Source organism: Scyliorhinus canicula, chromosome 4 (assembly GCF_902713615.1).
Source record: "Scyliorhinus canicula chromosome 4, sScyCan1.1, whole genome shotgun sequence".
Classification (NCBI taxonomy): Eukaryota; Metazoa; Chordata; class Chondrichthyes; order Carcharhiniformes; family Scyliorhinidae; genus Scyliorhinus; species Scyliorhinus canicula.
Window position 1 is genome coordinate 2,847,256 of NC_052149.1, and position 21,573 is coordinate 2,868,828.

Sequence of the window (21,573 nt, forward strand, 5' to 3'; positions counted from 1 at the left end):
TGAGGGAGTGCTGCACTGTCAGAGGGTCAGTACTGAGGGAGTGCCGCACTGTCAGAGGGTCAGTACTGAGGGAGTGCTGCACTGTCAGAGGGTCAGTACTGAGGGAGTGCCGCCCTGTCAGAGGGTCAGTACTGAGGGAGTGCTGCACTGTCAGAGGGTCAGTACTGAGGGAGTGCTGCACTGTCAGAGGGTCAGTACTGAGGGAGTGCTGCACTGTCAGAGGGTCAGTACTGAGGGAGTGCTGCACTGTCAGAGGGTCAGTACTGAGGGAGTGCTGCATCGCTGATGGTGAATATTCCAGGTAAGATATGATATTGAGTATTCTTCGTCTGTAATTTGACTTGGATGTATCAGATCTCACTGAGAACAGATGACATCCTTCGCCAATTCCTGGCTGATGTTTATTCCTTCCACCAACATCACTAAAACAGATTAACCAATTATTACCGAATTGTAGTTTGTGGTGTGCAAATTGACAGATGGTTTTCCTACAATAGTGACTATAATTTACAAAGGTGACTGAACTGATTCCTCGGCCCGTCAGGACATCCTGGGGTTGTGAAAGGTGCTACAGAAACACCAATCCTTTCTTTTGCTTCTTTTAACCCTTTCAGGTGCGTATCTATGCGGATGTTGTGATTAACCACATGTGTGGAGCATCCGGTGGATCTGGCACACATTCATCCTGTGGATCGTGCTTCGATGCCGGATCAGAAAGCTTTCCTGCTGTTCCATACTCTTCCGGGGATTTTAATGATGGCAAATGCAAAACTGCGAGTGGCAATATTGAAAACTATAATGACATCAACCAAGTAAGGGCTTTACCACGACTAACACCTTCCCGCAGTTGGTTTCCGTGTTTGGCCCATGCATATTCACGCTGCTTCTCACGGTCCAGCTTCACTCTCGCTCATATCCTTCTCACAGCAGCATTGCAACTGGACTGATGGGAAAATAAATCAACACAACAGCTATCTGCTTGAGCTGCACTGTCAGAGGGTCAGTACTGAGGGAGTGCCGCACTGTCAGAGGGTCAGTACTGAGCTAGTGCCGCACTGTCAGAGGGTCAGTACTGAGGGAGTGCTGCACTGTCAGAGGGTCAGTACTGAGGGAGTGCCGCACTGTCAGAGGGCCAGTACTGAGGGAGTGCTGCACTGTCAGAGGGTCAGTACTGAGGGAGTGCTGCACTGTCAGAGGGTCAGTACTGAGGGAGTGCTGCCCTGTCAGAGGGTCAGTACTGAGGGAGTGCTGCATTGTCAGAGGGTCAGTACTGAGGGATCTATAGAGTTCCAGCTGATTCAAAACCTTTGAATCAATGATCACTTGGAGAGACTGAGAGAGCTGTGGATTTGAGCGGTGATAGAAGACAGTGATTGTGAGGAATTATGAATAAAAACAAATTGTGCAGGGCATTCACTGGAACACGTCTGGCATACTCTGGCAGTGGCACCATCATCCTCCTCAGCCTTATCCAATGTTTCCCTTCCATCCTCCGAGTCCCATTCACCCGTTGCCACTGGAGATTGCTGAGCTCCGTGGGCTCCAAATACACTTGTGATGGTGTTTAAACCCCTCCATGACCTGGCCCTCTCTGTCTCTGTCATCTGCTCTAGTCCCACAACCCTCCTAAATCTCGGTGTTGCTTTCATTCTGCCCTCCGAGTTCTATTGCTCCAGCATTGGTGGTGATGTCATCAATGACTGGGCTGTACGCTGAGGAATTCCCTCCCTGAACTTTGGAATTCGGAGCAGGATTCGGCCATTCAGCCCCTCGAACCTGCATCGCCATTCACTCAGATCATGGCCGATCTCTTCCTGGTCTCAAATCCACCTCCCCATCTGTTGCTCATATCTCTTTAACCCGTTTTGTGTCAGAAATATATCGATCTCCTTCTTGGAACCAGTTAATGACTCAGACTCCACCGCACTGTGGGGCAGCGAGTTCCACAAATTCCCCACTCTCTGCAAGAAGTAGTTCGTCCTCATCTCAGTTCTAAATCTACAGCCTATACCTGTGACCTCTCGTTCTCGATTGCCCCACAAGAGGGAACATTTGATCTACCTTTACCTTATCAATCCCATTTCATATTTTATACACCTCGATCAGATCCCCTCTCATCCTTCTAAACTCCAGCGAGTATAAACCCAAACTGTTCAATCTCTCCTCACACGTCAATCCTTTCATCCCCGGAATCAAGCTGGTGAACCTCCTCTGAACTGCCTCCAATCCCGCCCCATCCTTCCTCAAATAAGGAGACCAAAACTGGACACAATGCTCCAGATGTGGTCTCACCAACACTCTATCCAATTGCAACAACACTTCTCTACTTTTATACTCCAGTCTTTTTGCAATAAACACTAACATTCCATTTGCCTGTCTGTTCTCCTTGACAACAGTCCTTCCACCTGTCTTAATATCTGCCCTCTGTGACTCGTCAAAATATGGTCGTCAAGCACCACAGTGAAACAACCTGGGAGCTTTTTCCATATTTAAGGGGTTGTAGAAATGCAAGTTGTTTTCTTTAAATGGCTTTAAGAATTGAAACAAGCATGTGTTGTGACAGGTCAGGGACTGTCGGCTTGTGAGTCTTCTGGACCTCGCATTGCAGAAGGATTACGTGAGGGGCAAGATTGCCGAGTACCTAAATCACCTGATCGATCTGGGTGTGGCTGGGTTCCGAGTGGATGCAGCCAAACACATGTGGCCCAGTGATATGGAAGCAATCTTCAGCCAGCTGAAGAAACTCAATGCTCGCTGGTTCAGCAAAGACTCCAGGCCATTCATCTATCAAGAGGTAAGTGAGTTTGCCCAAGCACACGCTCTTCCGCTGAACCTCCCCAACACTCAGGACCTGTGTTTAAATTCTCATCTGCCAGGTGATTGATTTGGGGGGTGAGGCCATTCAATCCTCCCAGTATTTTGGGCTGGGGCGAGTGACTGAATTCAAGTACAGCGCCAAGCTTGGCACAGTGGTTCGCAGGTGGAATGGCGAGAAGATGGCTTACTTAAGGTAGGAGCTGAATCTTGCTTATATTTGCTGTTTTGTCAAAACCCCGGAAAGTTTGCTTATGTAAATAAGAAGACTTGTGTTGCAAAATGTACCTTTCAAGCTTCCCAAAGCACTTTGCAGCTGTGGTATCTAGCCCTTTAAGGGGCTGTGCATCGGAAAGATCAGGTGACCCAATCGCTCAATGGGAACGAGCGTGGGGATCTCGTCGCAGAGCGAGAGATGTTGCCATTGTGATCCTTGTGTTGAGAATGAACCAAGACCCCTCCCGCCCAGGCATTGCCCTCTTCCAGACCCTTCCATCAGGCAGAAGGCAGAAGGTACAGAAATCTGAAGACTCGCACATCCAGACATAGCTTCTTCTCCACAGCTACCAGACTCCTCAACGACTCCCCCTCGGACTGATCTGTTCCCTGTAAGAACACTATTCACGACGCCCTATGCTGCTCTTGCTCATGTATTTGCTTTGCTTGGCCCCTTGTTCCACACTGTAACCAATCACTGTTTGTCGATGTACCATTGTCAATGTACTCTGTCGATTGTTCTTTTTTGTCTACTATGTACGTCCTGTGTACGTTCCCTCGGCCGCAAAAAATACTTTTCACTGTACTTCGGTACATGTGACAATAAATCAAATCAAATCAAATCATGAAGACATCGATTGACACGCTCTGTATATAGTTTAATTTATAATAAATCATTCTTTGTTAGTTAGATCGCTAGTGTTTGCCAATTATTGCATTTAACACATTGGTGACAAGGAGACAACAATGACTCAGATTGCAACGAAGAACAAATTTTTCGAAGGAAAGTTCAGTTGAAGGAGTTGCCGAACAAGTTCGATCGAGTCCAGCCTGTAAAAAAAATTAGTCGTGTCTATCTTCGGAAAATTAGAAGCTTTCGATGCTGCTGCAGAATCGTGGAAAATTTGGAATATTTCTTCTGTGCTGATGAAATCGAGGGAGAGGATAGGAAGAAAGTTATTTTTCCTGACTGCAAGTGGGCCCAGACATATAATTTGAACCGAAGTTTAACGTCCCTGAACGCTCCTGACACTGAGACATTTGCAGAGCTGGCTGAGCTGGCAAAGGAATGTTACCATCCGAAGCCCACGGGAAGAAGCCCAAAGGAGACCATTGCCGCCTCTATAGTAAGGCTAAGACAAATCGCCGAGCAATTATACGATATTGGGTCAGTGTTGAATGACATGTTGAGGGACCCATTGGTATGTGTATAAACAATGCAGCGATGCAGAGAAATAGTTAGCTGAATCAGAGTTAACTGTAAAAATGTGCTGGAAATGGCATCAGTGGTAGAGAGGGTGAAGAAGGGTGCCCGGGAGCAGCAATATGCACAGTGACGAAGGGCACTGGTTAGGGCAGGAAGCTGACAGCAGCAGTGATGCCAGGGGAGAAGGGACCGGTTTAAGTAAAGAAAATAACACAGAAGCAGAAAAAGACACCAGGTACAGAAGATTTAAACAACAGCCCAGGAATAATAATCATAATAACTCCCCAGAAACGTGCTGATTTAGAGAAGCAGAGCGCTTTGCGTGTGGAAGAAAAGGACATATGATGGATATGTGTAACAACAAGCAGGACCTGGCCAGTACCAGCAGAGTAAATAATACAGCCCAGTGCATAGTCTGGAGGTAAGGTAAAGTCGCCAGAGTCCCATCGGCTGCTTTCCCCTTTGAGGGGGAGAGCTGACTGGTGGGGGTTTAACCTGAGGGTCACCATACCTCAGGCGAGGGGCGAGGTTGAGAAGGCAGAGCCTTCATGAGTAACCTCAGCCGATGCGAGGATTGAACCCACACTGCTGGCCTCGCTCTGCATCACAAACCCACGGCTGATTGCCCAGCGGGTTAACAGAGCATTTTGGCGCTGAATCATGTGAAACCAGTCAAGGTAGCCCCTATCACAGTGGTGTTGTTAGTGAACTGCCAACATCTGAAGATGAAAGTACATGTGGGTGTCAGCTATTGCCGTGAGTGAACAGACCTACTGGTATCTCCAAGAAGGGGTTCAACCCGTGAGGTTCCAGAATACTGCAGCTAAGCTAGCTACATATACCAGAGAGCTATACCGTTAGAATAGATGGGTGCCCACGCCCCTCCAGTGAGTTATAGACAGCCGTCTGCACAGCTACCGTTGATAGTGGCGTCAAGCCAACGACAGAGTTTAATGGGTGTGACTAGCTCCAAGAGGTCAAGTTGAACTTGCTGGAAGTTTTTAAGTTGAGAGGGCAGCCTGCACAAAATTATTAAAAAAGAACAAGATGTGTTCCAGGAGGAATTGAGGAAGATCAAAGGATAGCAAGCCAAGATCCACGTGGACCCAGAAACCATGCCAAGATTTTTCAGAACAAGATCTGTGTCCTACGCATTAGTAGAGAAGGTAGGGACTGAATTAAAATGGCTGGTAGGCTTGGGCAACATTGATTATCGTGTTCTTTATATAGCTTGAATTTATAATCAACCAATCATTGTTATCTAAATAATTGGTGGTTGCCAATTATTGCATACACTACAGCAGCCAATGAAGTTTGATTGTTTGAATCTCTGTTGTAATATAGGGAACATTGCAGCTAACGTGTGCACAGCAAGATCCCACAAAGAGCAATGTGAGGGTAATCAGATAATCTATTCACTGAGAGAATACTGGGGAAATCTCCGATGCAATTATTTGAAGTGCTCACATTGGGTATTTACCTCAACCTTGGGGGCAGGGGGGTCAGGGGGAGTCAGGTTGGAGAGATACCTCATTCCAAATGCAGTACCTCAGACAGTGCAGCACTCCCTCAGAAGACGATAAGACATAGGAGCAGAATTAGGTCATTCGGCCCATTGAATCTGCTTTGCCATTCAATCATGGCTGATATTTTCTCATCCCCATTCTTCTGCTTTCTCCCCATAACCCCTGATCCCCTTATTAATCAAGAACCTATCTATCTCTGTCTTAAAGACACTCAGTGATTTGGCCTCCACAACCTTCTGCGGCAAAGAGTTCCACAGATTCACCACCCTCTGGCTGAAGAAATTCCTCTTCATCTCTGTTTTAAAGGATCGTCCCTTCAGCCTGAGGCTGTGACCTCAAGTTCTAGTTTTCCCGACGTATGAAAACATCCTCTCCACTTCCACTCTATCCAGGCCTCGCAGTATCCTGTAAGTTTCAATAAGATACCCATCTTCATCCTTCTAAACTCCAACGAGTACAGACCCAGAGTCTTCAACCGCTCCTCAGTACTGTCCATCACATGGTATAGAACTCCCTCAGTACTGACCCTCTGACAGTGCAGCACTCCCTCAGTACTGACCCTCTGAAGTGCAGCACTCCCTCAGTACTGACCCTCTGGCAGTGCGGCACTCCCTCAGTACTGACCCTCTGACGGTGCAGCACTCCCTCAGTACTGACCCTCTGACAGTGCAGCACTCCCTCAGTACTGACCCTCTGACAGTGCAGCACTCCCTCAGTACTGACCCTCTGACAGTGCGGCACTCCCTCAGTACTGACCCTCTGACAGTGCAGCACTCCCTCAGTACTGACCCTCTGACAGTGCAGCACTCCCTCAGTACTGACCCTGACAGTGCAGCACTCCCTCAGTACTGACCCTCTGACAGTGCAGCACTCCCTCAGTACTGACCCTCTGACAGTGCGGCACTCCCTCAGTACTGACCCTCTGACAGTGCGGCACTCCCTCAGTACTGACCCTCTGACAGTTCAGCACTCCCTCAGTACTGACCCTCTGACAGTGCAGCACTCCCTCAGTACTGACCCTCTGACAGTGCAGCACTCCCTCAGTACTGACCCTGACAGTGCGGCACTCCCTCAGTACTGACCCTCTGACAGTGCAGCACTCCCTCAGTACTGACCCTCTGATACTGCAGCACTCCCTCAGTACTGACCCTCTGACAGTGCGGCACTCCCTCAGTACTGACCCTCTGACAGTGCAGCTCTCCCTCAGTACTGACCCTCTGACAGTGCAGCACTCCCTCAGTACTGACCCTCTGGCAGTGCAGCACTCCCTCAGTACTGACCCTCTCACAGTTCAGCACTCCCTCAGTACTGACCCTCTGACAGTGCGGCACTCCCTCAGTACTGACCCTCTGACAGTGCAGCACTCCTTCAGTACTGAGATGTGACACAGCTTGCACTTTAGTTGAGGTCTTTGGAGTGAGAGCTAAACTCACAACGTTTTGACTCAATTTCAAACTCGAATTCGTCTTCGCCCTTTACAGAGCCTTCTTTGTTTCTCTTGCTGTACTTGTTATTATTTTATGGGTGACTTCAATCTGCAAATTCATTGACCTAATTAAACTGGCAGCAATTCGATGGAGGAGGATCACTTGGAATATATAAGGGATGGTTTTCTCAACCATCATGTCAAGGGATCAACTAGAGAGCATGCCACCCTAGACTGGGTATTGTGCAATGAGAGAGGATTAATGAGCAATGTTGTGGGGTGAGATCCTTTGGGGAAGAGTGACCATAATATGGTAGAATTCTTTATTAAGATGGAGAGTGACACAGTTAAGTCTGAGACTAGGTCTTGAACTTAAAGAAAACTAACTTTGATGGTATGAGACGTGCATTGGCTCGGATAAGCTGAAAAAGGATTGTTGACGAGTTGATGGTGGATAGGCAATGGCAGACATTTAAAGCACAGAGGAATGGAGTTCAACAAATGTATATCCTTGTCTGGCGCAAGAGTAAGACGGGGAAGGAGGCTCAACCATGGCTAACAAGGGAATCAGGAATTGTGTTAAAGCCAATGGGGAGGCAAATAAATTGTCCAGAATAAGCAGCACGCCTGAGGACTGGGAGACATTTCAAATTCAGCAGAGGTGGACAAAGGGTTTGATTCGGAAGGGGAAATAGAATACGAGAGTAAGCTTGCAGAAAACATAAAAACTAACAGAAAAACCTTCTATAGATATGTGAAGAGAAAAAGTCAGGTGCATCTCGAAAACATGCATTTCGAAAACAAGGACTCCTACATCAGACTCCTATTTATTGACTACAGCTCCGCCTTCAACACCATAATCCCAGCCAAGCTCATATCAAAGCTCCAAAACCTAGGGCTTGGCTCTCCACTCTGCAACTGGATCCTCGATTTTCTGACCAACAGACTACAATCAGTAAGAATGAACATCAACACCTCCTCCACAATAGTCCTCAATACCGGTGCCCCACAAGGCTGCGTACTTAGCCCCCTACTCTACTCCCTGTACACACACGACTGCATGGCAAAACTTGGTTCCAACTCCATCTACAAGTTTGCTGACGATACGACCATAGTGGGCCGGATCTCGAATAGCGACGAGTCCGAATACAGGAGGGAGATAGAGAACCTAGTGGAGTGGTGTAACGACAACAAATTCTCCCTCAATGCCAGGAAAACTAAAGAGCTGGTCATTGACTTCAGGAAGCAAAGTACTGTACACACCGCTGTCAGCATCAACGGGGCCGAGGTGGAGATGGTTAGCAGTTTCAAATTCCTCGGGGTGCACATCTCCAAAAATCTGTCCTGGTCCACTCACGTCGACGCTATCACCAAGAAAGCACAACAGCGCCTATACTGCCTCAGGAAACTAAGGAAATTCGGCATGTCCACATTAACCCTTACCAACTTTTACAGATGCACCATAGAAAGCATCCTATCGGGCTGCATCACAGCCTGGTATGGCAACTGCTCGGCCCAGAACCGCAAGAAACCTCAGAGAGTTGTGAACACAGCCCAGTCCATCACACAAACCTGCCTCCCATCCATTGACTCCGTCTACACTTCCCGCTACCGGGGGAAAGTGGGCAGCATAATCAAAGACCCCTCCCACCCGGCTTACTCACTCTTCCAACTTCTTCTATCGGGCAGGAGATACAGAAGTCTGAGAACACGCACGAACAGACTGAAAAACAGCTTCTTCCCCACTGTCACCAGACTCCTAAATGATCCTCTTCTGGACTGACCTCATTAACACTACACCCTGTATGCTTCACCTGATACCGGTGTTTATGTGGTTATCTGGTGTACCTTGTGTTGCCCTATTATGTATTTTCTGTTATTTCCTTTTCTTCCCATGTACTTAATGATCTGTTGAGCTGCTCACAGAAAAATACTTTTCACTGTACCTCGGTACACGTGACAATAAACAAATGCAATCCAAGGAGTTCTTGCTATCTCTGCTTGTGTGCTAACAGTTGTGAACTCTGTGTGCAGGAATTGGGGAGAAGGATGGGCCTTCATGCCTACTGACCGGGCATTGGTCTTTGTCGATAACCATGATAACCAGCGAGGACATGGACCTGGTGGCGCTTCCGTTCTCACCTTCTGGGACTCCAGGTATGGACCACATGTCAACGTTGTACACCCGCAAGGGTCAGAGCAAAGGTCACTTGTATTTTAACCCATTTTACTTCACAATCTAAATTATAGCTGGGCAGAGTTACAGCTGGACACTCAATGTAATTGGAAAGGGGCTGGTTTAGCTCACTGGGCTAAATTGCTGGCTTTTAAAGCTGACCAAGACAGGCCAGCAGCACGGTTCGATTCCCGGACAGGCGCCGGAATGTGGCGACTAGGGGCTTTTCACAGTAACTTCATTGAAGCCTACTCGTGACAATAAGCGATTTTCTTTCTTTCTTTTTCATGGTTTTGTGGAAGGTAAATTACATTTAACCAGTTGAGTTTTTGAAAGAGTCATATGTGCTGCAGCTAAAGGAGGGCCTGTAGATGTACTGTACATGGATTTCCAGCAGGCAATTGATAAGTTACCACATCAAAAGTTATTGCCGAGACTAAAAGGTCATGGCGTAGATGGGGTTGATTCAAGATTGAATATGCCAGATTTGGAAGTTTAACCAAAATGTAGAAATTTATTTAGCAGATGTTAACACTGCAGGCTGCGATGTTACACTGCCTGTTTGCCGAACAAACGACCGATATTCTCTCAAAGTGCCCCTGTCCAGTTACAAAGCTGCTTGTGCGGAAACACTAAGAACATTATGAATATACATTTACCCCCTCCCCTTTAAATCGAAGGGTCCATAACACAGTAAACAACAACATTATCAATTAGCAACATGAACAATCAATTAAACAAAACAGTCGATATTTCAGACATTCCCGAGGTCATCATTCTCTGTGCCGTTGTCGGCGAACCTCCTGCTGATTTTTGGTACTTGTTGCAACGTCTGGTGTCTTTGGTTTGGTTTGAGCGTGTCAGTGGTTACCTTACCCAGAGTCGATGTGGTGGTCTGAGGTGGACTCGGTGTTTTCCCCACAGTTGAGGTTTTCTCCAATAGTTTCGGTTCTCGGAGAGGTCCATTCGGGATCTTGGCACAGTTGGGTTTGGACTCTCTGTTGGGTCTGGCTCAGGCGGACTGGGTCTCGTCGCCAAGAGTTGATCTGCCTGCCTGCTCCATATGACATCATCTCGGCTTTGTTCGGTATAGGAGTCCGGTCCTGACTGTGCTAAGATGATAAGCAGTGGACCAGATGTGTTCAATTCTGCTCCCCTTCAAGTAGTTTTTGAACTCTTGAGTTATGAGTGGACGCAAAGAAACTGTTTCCGTTAGGCGAGGAGACGAGGACCCGTGGGCACAGCCTTAGAATTAGAGGGGGTAAATTCAGAACAGAAATGCGGAGACATTTCTTCAGCCAGAGAGTGGTGGGCCTGTGGAATTCATTGCCGCGGAGTGCAGTGGAGGCCGGGACGCTAAATGGCTTCAAGGCAGAGATAGATAAATTCTTGATGTCGCGAGGAATTAAGGGTTACGGGGAGAATACTGGTAGGTGGAGTTGAAATGCCCATCAGCCATGATTGAATGGCGGAGTGGACTCGATGGGCCGAATGGCCTTTCTTCCACTCCTATGTCTTATGGTCTTATGGTCTTATGAGGACTATTATCACTCACCAGTTGTTCAGGGTAACCGAATCTGCTGAAGATTTCACCCAATCTCTGAATTGTTTTCTCTGACGCCAGGCCGCCGATTCTCTGGTTGCCGCGGCACCGGTCGGGGGCCGTTGAAAGTGGCCCCCGCAGCGATTCTGCGTGCTCGATGGGCCGAGTTCCGCCAAGTCCTGCCGGCGTCGTTCGCGTATGGTCCTACCCGGCGGGAGCTCGGCGATCTGGCTGCGGGGGCCGTCCTGATTGGGGGGGGGAGCTGACTTCGGGGGGGGGGGGGTCTCCACGGTGGCCAGGCCTGCGATCGGGGGATCGCCGTCTTTCGGCGCCAGAGCAGCGCACAGCACTCCGGCACCGTTCTAGCCCCCGAGGAAGGGGAGAATGACTGGGCCTGGAAACCTGTTGATGCTGGTGTCAACACTTGGCCGGGATTTCGGAGAGCCTCGGCCATTGACTTCACGTTGGCAACTTCAGACCATTTCAAGTGAGCATCAACTAGAATATGAAACCTGCGCCCTTCCAACGGTCTGGGGTAAGCAACTCTTCCCCAGTGAGTGAACGGGACTCATGGTGACAGGTTCCTCACATTTGCACAAGACAAACACATTCCCGCCTTTTCCTCGATTTTGGTGTCCAGCCCTGGCTGCCAAAAATAGTTCCTGGCCATCTCCTTCATCCTCACAGCACCACAGTGCCTTTGTGTAATTGGTTTAAGACACATTTTCTTAGTAATAGTGACTCACACTCCCCAGAGAGATATCACAAATATCTCAAGTCTTTGGATGGAATAGGACTTTAACTCAGGGTTTGCTCCTGAAGTCTTGCCTCGAAGCACCGTGTCCATGACCTCTGACAGTACTGGATCATTTCTGGTCTGCATATTCACCAGTTACAGGAGTGTTGTCAACTTGCTCGAAGTAGAAAATGTTTCCAGACAAACTGCTTGTTGACAAACTATTTGGCAAGGTGAGTAGGGATATTCCATCTGTCTTCCCACGAAGGTTTGACTGAAATGAAAATGAAATGAAAATCACTTATTGTCACGAGTAGGCTTCAATGAAGTTACTGTGAAAAGCCCCTAGTCGCCACATTCCGGCGCCTGTCCGGGGAGGCTGTGACGGGAATCGAACCGTGCTGCTGGCCTGCTTGGTCTGCTTTAAAAGCTAGCGATTTAGCCGAGCGAGCTAAACCAGCCCCTGCCGATACTTTATCGTGTATGTGTGTGCTGACTGGAGCAGTGCCCACCTCTGCATCCTGATCATTGCCAGGAATGGTCTCCCGGTTTGAGATACAAGAATCGTTCGAGGACGATGGTCTGTCCATAAAGTGAATTTCACCTGATAGAGGACTCGGAAAACCATTTTATTCCAAAAGTGATTCCTGGGGTTTCTTTATCTGCGCATAATTAATTTTGGCTTTACTGAAAGTCATTGATGGGAAGGCTGTTGGCATCTCCTCACCTGTGGGCATTATGGAAAAACACAGCTCCAACCTTATAGGTGATGTGTCACATTCCAGTTGCAGGGGGGGGTAAATTTGGATCAAAATCTGTCAGGACTTCTGACTTGAGTAGCCCCTCTTTGGCTTGCACTAATTCTCTCTCACATTGAGCCCACAGTTCCCCTTTTTATTTTGACACTGGATTGTGGAGCGGTTTTGGAATAGCCGCCAGATTCAGGACAAACCTGCCATTGTAATTGAGTATGCCGAATAAAGTTGGTTGACATTCTGAGGTGTGGGTGCCTTGGAAATGGCCTTGACTTTCAGAGATGGCTTATGCCATCCCTTGGTGTTTCGTGACATGTCCCAGAGATTCAAATGAAGGTCTTAGAGTTGTTGGCAGGCTTAAAAGTGGACAAATCTCCAGATCTGGATGAATTGTGTCCCAGGGTGCTGTGGCAGGTGAGGGAGGAGATTGCAGGAGCTCTGACCCAAATTTACAATTCCTCTCTGGCCACAGGGTAGGTGTCAGGGGACTGGAGAACAGCTAATGTGGCCCCACCAGTTAAGAAAGTTTGTCGAGATAAACCAGGGAACTACAGATCAGTGACTCTCACGTCAGTGGTTGGGAAACTATTGGCAAAAATTCTGAAGGGGAGAATCTATCTCCACTTGGAGAAACAAGGTGAAATCAGGAATAGTCAGCTTGGATTTGTCAGAGGGAGGTCATGCCTAACAAATTTGATTGAATTTTTTGAGCATGTAACCTCGTGTACAAATGAAATGAAATGAAAATCGCTTATTGTCATGAGTAGGCTTCAATGAAGTTACTGTGAAAAGCCCCTAGTCGCCACATTCCGGCGCCTGTCCGGGGAGGCTGGTACGGGAATCGAACCGTGCTGCTGGCCTGCTTGGTCTGCTTTAAAAGCCAGCGATTTAGCTGAGTGAGCTAAACCAGCCCCTGGTTTGTGAGGGTAGCGCAGTTGATGTAGTTTACATGATTTCAAAAAAGTCTTTGACAAGTTTTCACATGGGAGACTTATTAAAAAGGCAAATGCACATGAGTAATTTGATAAGGTGGATTCATAATTGGCTGAGCTGTAGGAGACAGAGGGTGATGACAGACGGCTGCTTTAGTGACTGGAAGCCAGTGACCAGTGGGGTACCACAGGGATCCGTGCTGGGCCCCCTATTGTTTGTCATTTGTATAAATGACATAGATGACTATGTGGGGGGTAGGATCAGTGAGTTTGCGGATGTCAGAAAGATTGGCTGGGTGGTTAACAATGAAGTTGAGTCTCTTGGGCTGCAGGAAGATAGAGATGGGATGGTCAAATGGGCAGATACGTGGCAGATGGAATTTAACGCTAAAAAGTGTGAGGTGATACACTTTGGAATGAGTAATTTGACAAGGAAGTATTCAGTGATTGGCCTGACACCGGGAAGTTCTGAGCAACAAAGAGACCTTGGCGTGTTTGTCCATAGATCTCTGAAGGCAGAAGGGCAGGTTAATAGGGAGGTGAAAAAGGAGTATGGGGGACACTTCCTTTATCAATCAGGGCATAGATTACAGAAGCAGGGAGGGGCTATTGGAGGCAGATTAAATGTGGTGCTTTCTGCCTCAATTTCTGCCCGATGGGCTGGGTTCTCGTAATCGGCCATCGGGTGGAGAATCCCTTCCGATGCCCAAATCGGGGGCACCGGCGGTTTGATGCCGGTTTTCGAGTTTCCGCACCCTCCGAAATGGCGTCATGGCCTCGCGCGCTGCACGCCGGTGGAATGGTGTTGGCGTGTCATCGGAAGGCCCTTCCCCGATGCTCCGCCCCCGATAGGACGAGTTCCCGACTGGCACGGTTGACGTGTGGTCTGAGTGGTCGGGAACCGGACGTGGCGGCCGCGGACTGCGTCCAGCGCCAATTTTAGCATCGGCAAATGCCCGGGAAATCTCCATTCCTGCAGGTACTTAGCCAGTGAAATGGCGAATCCAGCCCCACGTCTTTACACCAACAATATGGTGATGTGTGCCCTGTTTTTGCACACCTATGGCAAGTGCTGGAATGTGTTTGCGTTTGAGTTCCAGCCAACTTCTTGTGAATTCTTGTGCTAGAACTCAACTTTTGAACATCTTTGATTGCTAATTCCATGAATGCTGCAACTTCCAACGCTTTCTTCAAGGTCAGGGTGCTTTCAGTTAACAACCGCTTTTGAATAGCTTGGTTCCTTGAAGCACAGAATGATCAATCTCTGATAGTGTCGTTCAACACATCCCTGAACTCACAATATTCAGGATAGCTCCAAACTTTCTTCTAGATTCACCTTCTCCGAAAGCTAGTGATTCGAAACAAACCTGTTGGACTTTAACCTGGCGTTGTAAGACTTCTTACCATCTTTTATTAAGAAAGGAATTGAACAGAAAAGTAGGGATATTATACTTTAGTTATACAGGACATTGGTGAGATCATATCTTAAATACTGTGTGCAGTTTTGGTCTCCTTATTTAAGGAAAGATGTGAATATGTTGAAGGTGGCTCAAAGGAGGTTTACTAGATTGATACCTGGAATGAATGGGTTGTCTAATGAGAATGGGTTAGACAGACTGGACTGGTTTCCACTGGAGCTTAGAAGAGTGAGGGGTGACTTGATTGACGTCTATAAGATTCTGAATGGTATTGACAAGGTCGATGTGGAAAGGAAGTTTCCTCTTGTGGGTGAGTCCAGAGCCTGGGGGTAGGGGGGCACAGTTTTAAAATTAGGGATCTCCCATTTAGAACAGAGATGAGGAGAAATTATTTCTCTCAGAGGATAGTGCAAGTTTGGATCTTTCTGCCTCAGGAGGTGGTGGAAGCGGGCCACTGAATATTTTTAAGGCGGTTTTAGATAGATTCTTGTTAGGCACAGAAACTAAGGGTTATTGGGGGTCGATGGGAATGTGGAACTCAGCGCATAAATGGATCAACCATGATCTTTTTGAATGGTGAAGCAGGCTCGAGGGGCCGAATGGACTACTTCTTCTCCTATATCATATGTTTTTATAACATTTACTGTGAAGAGCCAGACCATACAGCTTGACTGCAGCGACCCCAGTGAACACCTTCATAAAGTACTCAATCAGATTACCCTGCAGCAATCCCTTGTAAAAAACATTAATGTTGTGCTTGAAAAACCCAAAACAAAATGTCTACTGTCAGATGTGCCTCGATATTTGGGCAGCACTTGCTGAACAATCCTGAGTATGCTAATAGCTACATTAACAACTAATTTAAGATAATCAATCGAGCCCAATGTGGCTCATTCATACTGCTCGAAGCAACATACATTTGTACGCAAGGGACATTTCATTTCATTTCATTTCAAAAGGAATATGTTCAAGTCTTGCGCCTTTTTCAAATTACCCAGGAGTTAGAGGAGCCTTTAGTTCTCCGTTACTTTCTCCATAGCAACGCCTTTGTGAATCAGACTCCACCTGCCAGCCAGTCAGCACTCTCTTTTCCTCATGTATATATTGTTGTGATCATTTGAAATTTGGCATTCTTGTGTTTGTCCTGATGAAGACTTCAGTAATGTGCCTCTCTTTTCAGCAAGTCAAGTTCTGTGCTAACAAGTGACTAATTAATATTAATGGTAGTGGAGAAATTAATGGGATTAATAAGTAAGAAATCCCTTGGACATGATGGTATATATCTCTGCCTTTTAAAAGTAGAAGTTGCAGAGATAGTGGATATACTGGGTTTGGCCGTCAGGAATTCTTTGGACTCTGAAATATTCCTGGGGGACGGCGCGAATCCCGCCCTGACGCCAGCTGCCGTATTCTCTGGCGCCATTTTCGGGCGGGGTTCACGCCGCGCCAGTCGGTGGCCATTGGCAGCGGACCCCCCAGCAATTCTCCGGGCCCCGATTGGCCGAGTGACCATCTGTTTGTGGCCAGTCCCACCGGTGTTGGTTACGTGTGTCCCACACGGCGGGGACCTGGCAGGTAAGTCAGCTGGGGTGGTCCTCAGGGGTCGCGGGGGGGGATCTGACTCCGGGAAGGGCCCCCACAGTGGCCTGGCCCGCGATCGGGCTCCACCGATCTGCGGGACATCCTGTGCCGTGGGGGCACTCCTTCGTTCCGTGCCAGACCCTGTAGGGCACCGCCATCGCCAGAGTGGAGAAGAGAACACCCCGCGCATGTGGCAAAGCACGCCGGTGGCTCAGCGCATTCGTGGGATCACACCAGCCCTTTGGCGCATGTGCGAACTCGCGCAGTCCCTTCGGTGCCAGCTGGAGCAGTGCCAACCCCTCTGCCGTCAACCGAGCCCCCGAGACAGGTGAGAATTCCTCACCTTGGCGGACTCGTTGATGCCGGAGCCGTTGGCGCCGGTTTTCCCACTGGCGTTTGGACTTAGCCCCCGGAAAGGAGAATCCCGGCTGCAATTTCTCCCTGGAAAAGTGAAGGATGAAAGGTGATGGTTTTTCAGGATTTCAGACAGAGGTTGATAGAGTTTTGGGAACAAAGGGAAATATGAAAATGAAAATCGCTTATTGTCACGAGTAGGCTTCAATGAAGTTACTGTGAAAAGCCCCTAGTCGCCACATTCCGGCGCCTGTCCGGGGAGGCTGGTACGGGAATTGAACCGTGCTGCTGGCCTGCTTGGTCTGCTTTATAAGCCAGCGATTTAGCCGAGTGAGCTAAACCAGCCCCGGTATGGGATATGGTGGGCAACATGGGAAGGTGAAGTTGAGGTGGAAGATTAGTCATGGTCTTATCCAATGGTGGAGAGTGTTGTGTTCAAAGGGCCGACCTCAGATCCTGTTTCTGATGAGCTGGAAGGAGGAGCCCTGGGATGGTCCGTTTCTCCGGATTATTTGAATCTCAGTTGTGGTCTCATTGCAACTCTGCAGACTCTACAAAGTGGCCGTCGCATTCATGCTCGCTCACCCTTATGGCCAGACACGAGTGATGTCCAGCTTCCGATGGGACCGTTATTTCGTCAATGGAAAGGTAAGTCTAAATTTATTCTGCACAAATATAAATCAGTGAACGTCGATCAGCACTGAGTCATTAAGTATCTCTGAATCAGAAAGTACATTCAGTATAACATTGCATTGTGTTTTACAGAAAGAGGCCAATCAGCCCATCTAGTTAATGCACTATCAGAGGGTCAGTACTGAGGGAGTGCTGCACTGTCAAAGGGTCAGTACTGAGGGAGTGCTGCACTGTCAAAGGGTCAGTACTGAGGGAGTGCTGCACTGTCAGAGGGTCAGTACTGAGGGAACGCTGCACTGTCAGAGGGTCAGTACTGAGGGAGTGCTGCACTGTCAGAGGGTCAGTACTGAGGGAGTGCTGCACTGTCAGAGGGTCAGTACTGAGGGAGTGCTGCACTGTCAGAGGGTCAGTACTGAGGGAACGCTGCACTGTCAGAGGGTCAGTACTGAGGGAGTGCTGCACAGTCAGAGGGTCAGTACCGAGGGAGTGCTGCACTGTCAGAGGGTCAGTACTGAGGGAGTGCTGCACTGTCAGAGGGTCAGTACTGAGGGAGTGCTGCACTATCAGAGGGTCAGTACTGAGGGAGTGCTGCACTGTCAGAGTGTCAGTACTGAGGGAGTGCCGCACTGTCAGAGGGTCAGTACAGAGGGAGTGCCGCACTGTCAGAGGGTCAGTACTGAGGGAGCGCCGCACTGTCAGAGTGTCAGTACTGAGGGAGTGCCGCACTGTCAGAGGGTCAGTACTGAGGGAGTGCTGCACTGTCAGAGGGTCAGAACTGAGGGAGTGCTGCACTGTCAAAGGGTCAGTACTGAGGGAGTGCTGCACTGTCAGAGGGTCAGTACTGAGGGAGTGCTGCACTGTCAGAGGGTCAGTACTGAGGGAGTGCTGCACTGTCAGAGTGTCAGTACTGAGGGAGTGCCGCACTGTCAGAGGGTCAGTACTGAGGGAGTGCTGCACTGTCAGAGGGTCAGTACTGAGGGAGTGCCACACTGTCAGAGGGTCAGTACTGTGGGAGTGCTGCACTGTCAGAGCGTCAGTACTGTGGGAGTGCTGCACTGTCAGAGGGTCAGTACTGATGGAGTGCTGCACTGTCAGAGGGTCAGTACTGTGGGAGTGCTGCACTGTCAGAGGGTCAGTACTGAGGGAGTGCTGCACTGTCAGAGGGTCAGTACTGAGGGAGTGCTGCACTGTCAGAGGGTCAGTACTGAGGGAGTGCTGCACTGTCAGAGGGTCAGTACTGAGGGAGTGCTGCACTGTCAGAGGGTCAGTACTGAGGGAGTGCTGCACTGTCAGAGGGTCAGTACTGAGGGAGCGCTGCACTGTCAGAGGGTCAGTACTGAGGGAGTGCTGCACTGTCAGAGGGTCAGTACTGAGGGAGTGCTGCACTGTCAGAGTGTCAGTACTGAGGGAGTGCCGCACTGTCAGAGGGTCAGTACTGAGGGAGTGCTGCACTGCCAGAGGGTCAGTACTGAGGGAGTGCCACACTGTCAGAGGGTCAGTACTGTGGGAGTGCTGCACTGTCAGAGCGTCAGTACTGTGGGAGTGCTGCACTGTCAGAGGGTCAGTACTGATGGAGTGCTGCACTGTCAGAGGGTCAGTACTGTGGGAGTGCTGCACTGTCAGAGGGTCAGTACTGAGGGAGTGCTGCACTGTCAGAGGGTCAGTACTGAGGGAGTGCTGCACTGTCAGAGGGTCAGTACTGAGGGAGTGCTGCACTGTCAGAGGGTCAGTACTGAGGGAGTGCTGCACTGTCAGAGGGTCAGTACTGAGGGAGTGCTGCACTGTCAGAGGGTCAGTACTGAGGGAGCGCTGCACTGTCAGAGGGTCAGTACTGAGGGAGCGCTGCACTGTCAGAGGGTCAGTACTGAGGGAGTGCTGCACTGTCAGAGGGTCAGTACTGAGGGAGTGCTGCACTGTCAGAGTGTCAGTACTGAGGGAGTGCCGCACTGTCAGAGGGTCAGTACTGAGGGAGTGCTGCACTGTCAGAGGGTCAGTACTGAGGGAGTGCCACACTGTCAGAGGGTCAGTACTGTGCGAGTGCTGCACTGTCAGAGCGTCAGTACTGTGGGAGTGCTGCACTGTCAGAGGGTCAGTACTGATGGAGTGCTGCACTGTCAGAGGGTCAGTACTGTGGGAGTGCTGCACTGTCAGAGGGTCAGTACTGAGGGAGTGCTGCACTGTCAGAGGGTCAGTACTGAGGGAACGCTGCACTGTCAGAGGGTCAGTACTGAGGGAGCGCTGCACTGTCAGAGGGTCAGTACTGAGGGAGTGCTGCACTGTCAGAGGGTCAGTACTGAGGGACTGCCATACTGTCAGAGAGTCAGTACTGAGGGGGTGCTGCACTGTCAGAGGGTCAGTACTGAGGGAGTGCTGCACTGTCAGAGGGTCAGTACTGAGGGAGTGCCGCACTGTCAGAGGGTCAGTACTGAGGGAGTGCTGCACTGTCAGAGGGTCAGTACTGAGGGAGTGCCACACTGTCAGAGGGTCAGTACTGTGGGAGTGCTGCACTGTCAGAGCGTCAGTACTGTGGGAGTGCTGCACTGTCAGAGGGTCAGTACTGATGGAGTGCTGCACTGTCAGAGGGTCAGTACTGTGGGAGTGCTGCACTGTCAGAGGGTCAGTACTGAGGGAGTGCTGCACTGTCAGAGGGTCAGTACTGAGGGAGTGCTGCACTGTCAGAGGGTCAGTACTGAGGGAGTGCTGCACTGTCAGAGGGTCAGTACTGAGGGAGTGCTGCACTGTCAGAGGGTCAGTACTGAGGGAGTGCTGCACTGTCAGAGGGTCAGTACTGAGGGAGTGCTGCACTGTCAGAGGGTCAGTACTGAGGGAGCGCTGCACTGTCAGAGGGTCAGTACTGAGGGAGCGCTGCACTGTCAGAGGGTCAGTACTGAGGGAGTGCTGCACTGTCAGAGGGTCAGTACTGAGGGAGCGCTGCACTGTCAGAGGGTCAGTACTGAGGGAGCGCTGCACTGTCAGAGGGTCAGTACTGAGGGAGTGCTGCACTGTCAGAGGGTCAGTACTGAGGGACTGCCGTACTGTCAGAGAGTCAGTACTGAGGGGGTGCTGCACTGTCAGAGGGTCAGTACTGAGGGAGTGCTGCACTGTCAGAGGGTCAGTACTGAGGGAGTGCTGCACTGTCAGAGGGTCAGTACTGAGGGACTGCCGTACTGTCAGAGAGTCAGTACTGAGGGGGTGCTGCACTGTCAGAGGGTCAGTACTGAGGGAGTGCTGCACTGTCAGAGGGTCAGTACTGAGGGAGTGCCGCACTGTCAGAGGGTCAGTACTGAGGGAGTGCCGCACTGTCAGAGGGTCAGTACTGAGGGAGTGCCGCACTGTCAGAGGGTCAGTACTGAGGGAGTGCCGCACTGTCAGAGGGTCAGTACTGAGGGAGTGCTGCACTGTCAGAGGGTCAGTACTGAGGGAGTGCCACACTGTCAGAGGGTCAGTACTGTGGGAGTGCTGCACTGTCAGAGCGTCAGTACTGTGGGAGTGCTGCACTGTCAGAGGGTCAGTACTGATGGAGTGCTGCACTGTCAGAGGGTCAGTACTGAGGGAGCGCTGCACTGTCAGAGGGTCAGTACTGAGGGAGCGCTGCACTGTCAGAGGGTCAGTACTGAGGGAGTGCTGCACTGTCAGAGGGTCAGTACTGAGGGACTGCCGTACTGTCAGAGAGTCAGTACTGAGGGGGTGCTGCACTGTCAGAGGGTCAGTACTGAGGGAGTGCTGCACTGTCAGAGGGTCAGTACTGAGGGAGTGCTGCACTGTCAGAGGGTCAGTACTGAGGGACTGCCGTACTGTCAGAGAGTCAGTACTGAGGGGGTGCTGCACTGTCAGAGGGTCAGTACTGAGGGAGTGCTGCACTGTCAGAGGGTCAGTACTGAGGGAGTGCCGCACTGTCAGAGGGTCAGTACTGAGGGAGTGCCGCACTGTCAGAGGGTCAGTACTGAGGGAGTGCCGCACTGTCAGAGGGTCAGTACTGAGGGAGTGCCGCACTGTCAGAGGGTCAGTACTGAGGGAGTGCTGCACTGTCAGAGGGTCAGTACTGAGGGAGTGCCGCACTGTCAGAGGGTCAGTACTGAGGGAGCGCCGCACTGTCAGAGGGCAGCACGGTAGCACAAGTGGATAGCACTGTGGCTTTACAGCGCCAGGGTCCCAGGTTCGATTCCCAGCTTGGGTCACTGTCTGTGCGGAGTCTGCACGTTCTCCCCGTGTCTGCGTGGGTTTCCTCCGGGTGCTCCGGTTTCCTCCCACAATCC

The 21,573-nt window shown here is 49.9% G+C and overlaps 1 protein-coding gene across 2 annotated transcripts in view; it reads left to right on the forward strand.

The window, feature by feature from the left end:
- Window positions 1-21,573, forward strand: part of LOC119964306 (pancreatic alpha-amylase-like) — a 61,444-nt gene that overhangs the window by 33,800 nt on the left and 6,071 nt on the right. For both annotated transcript variants that reach the window (XM_038793589.1, XM_038793590.1), the window contains exons 3-7: window positions 615-812; window positions 2,564-2,794; window positions 2,877-3,010; window positions 9,224-9,346; window positions 17,233-17,332. In XM_038793589.1, coding sequence (XP_038649517.1) covers window positions 615-812; window positions 2,564-2,794; window positions 2,877-3,010; window positions 9,224-9,346; window positions 17,233-17,332 — 786 coding nt within the window. The remainder of the gene's footprint in view (window positions 1-614; window positions 813-2,563; window positions 2,795-2,876; window positions 3,011-9,223; window positions 9,347-17,232; window positions 17,333-21,573) is intronic.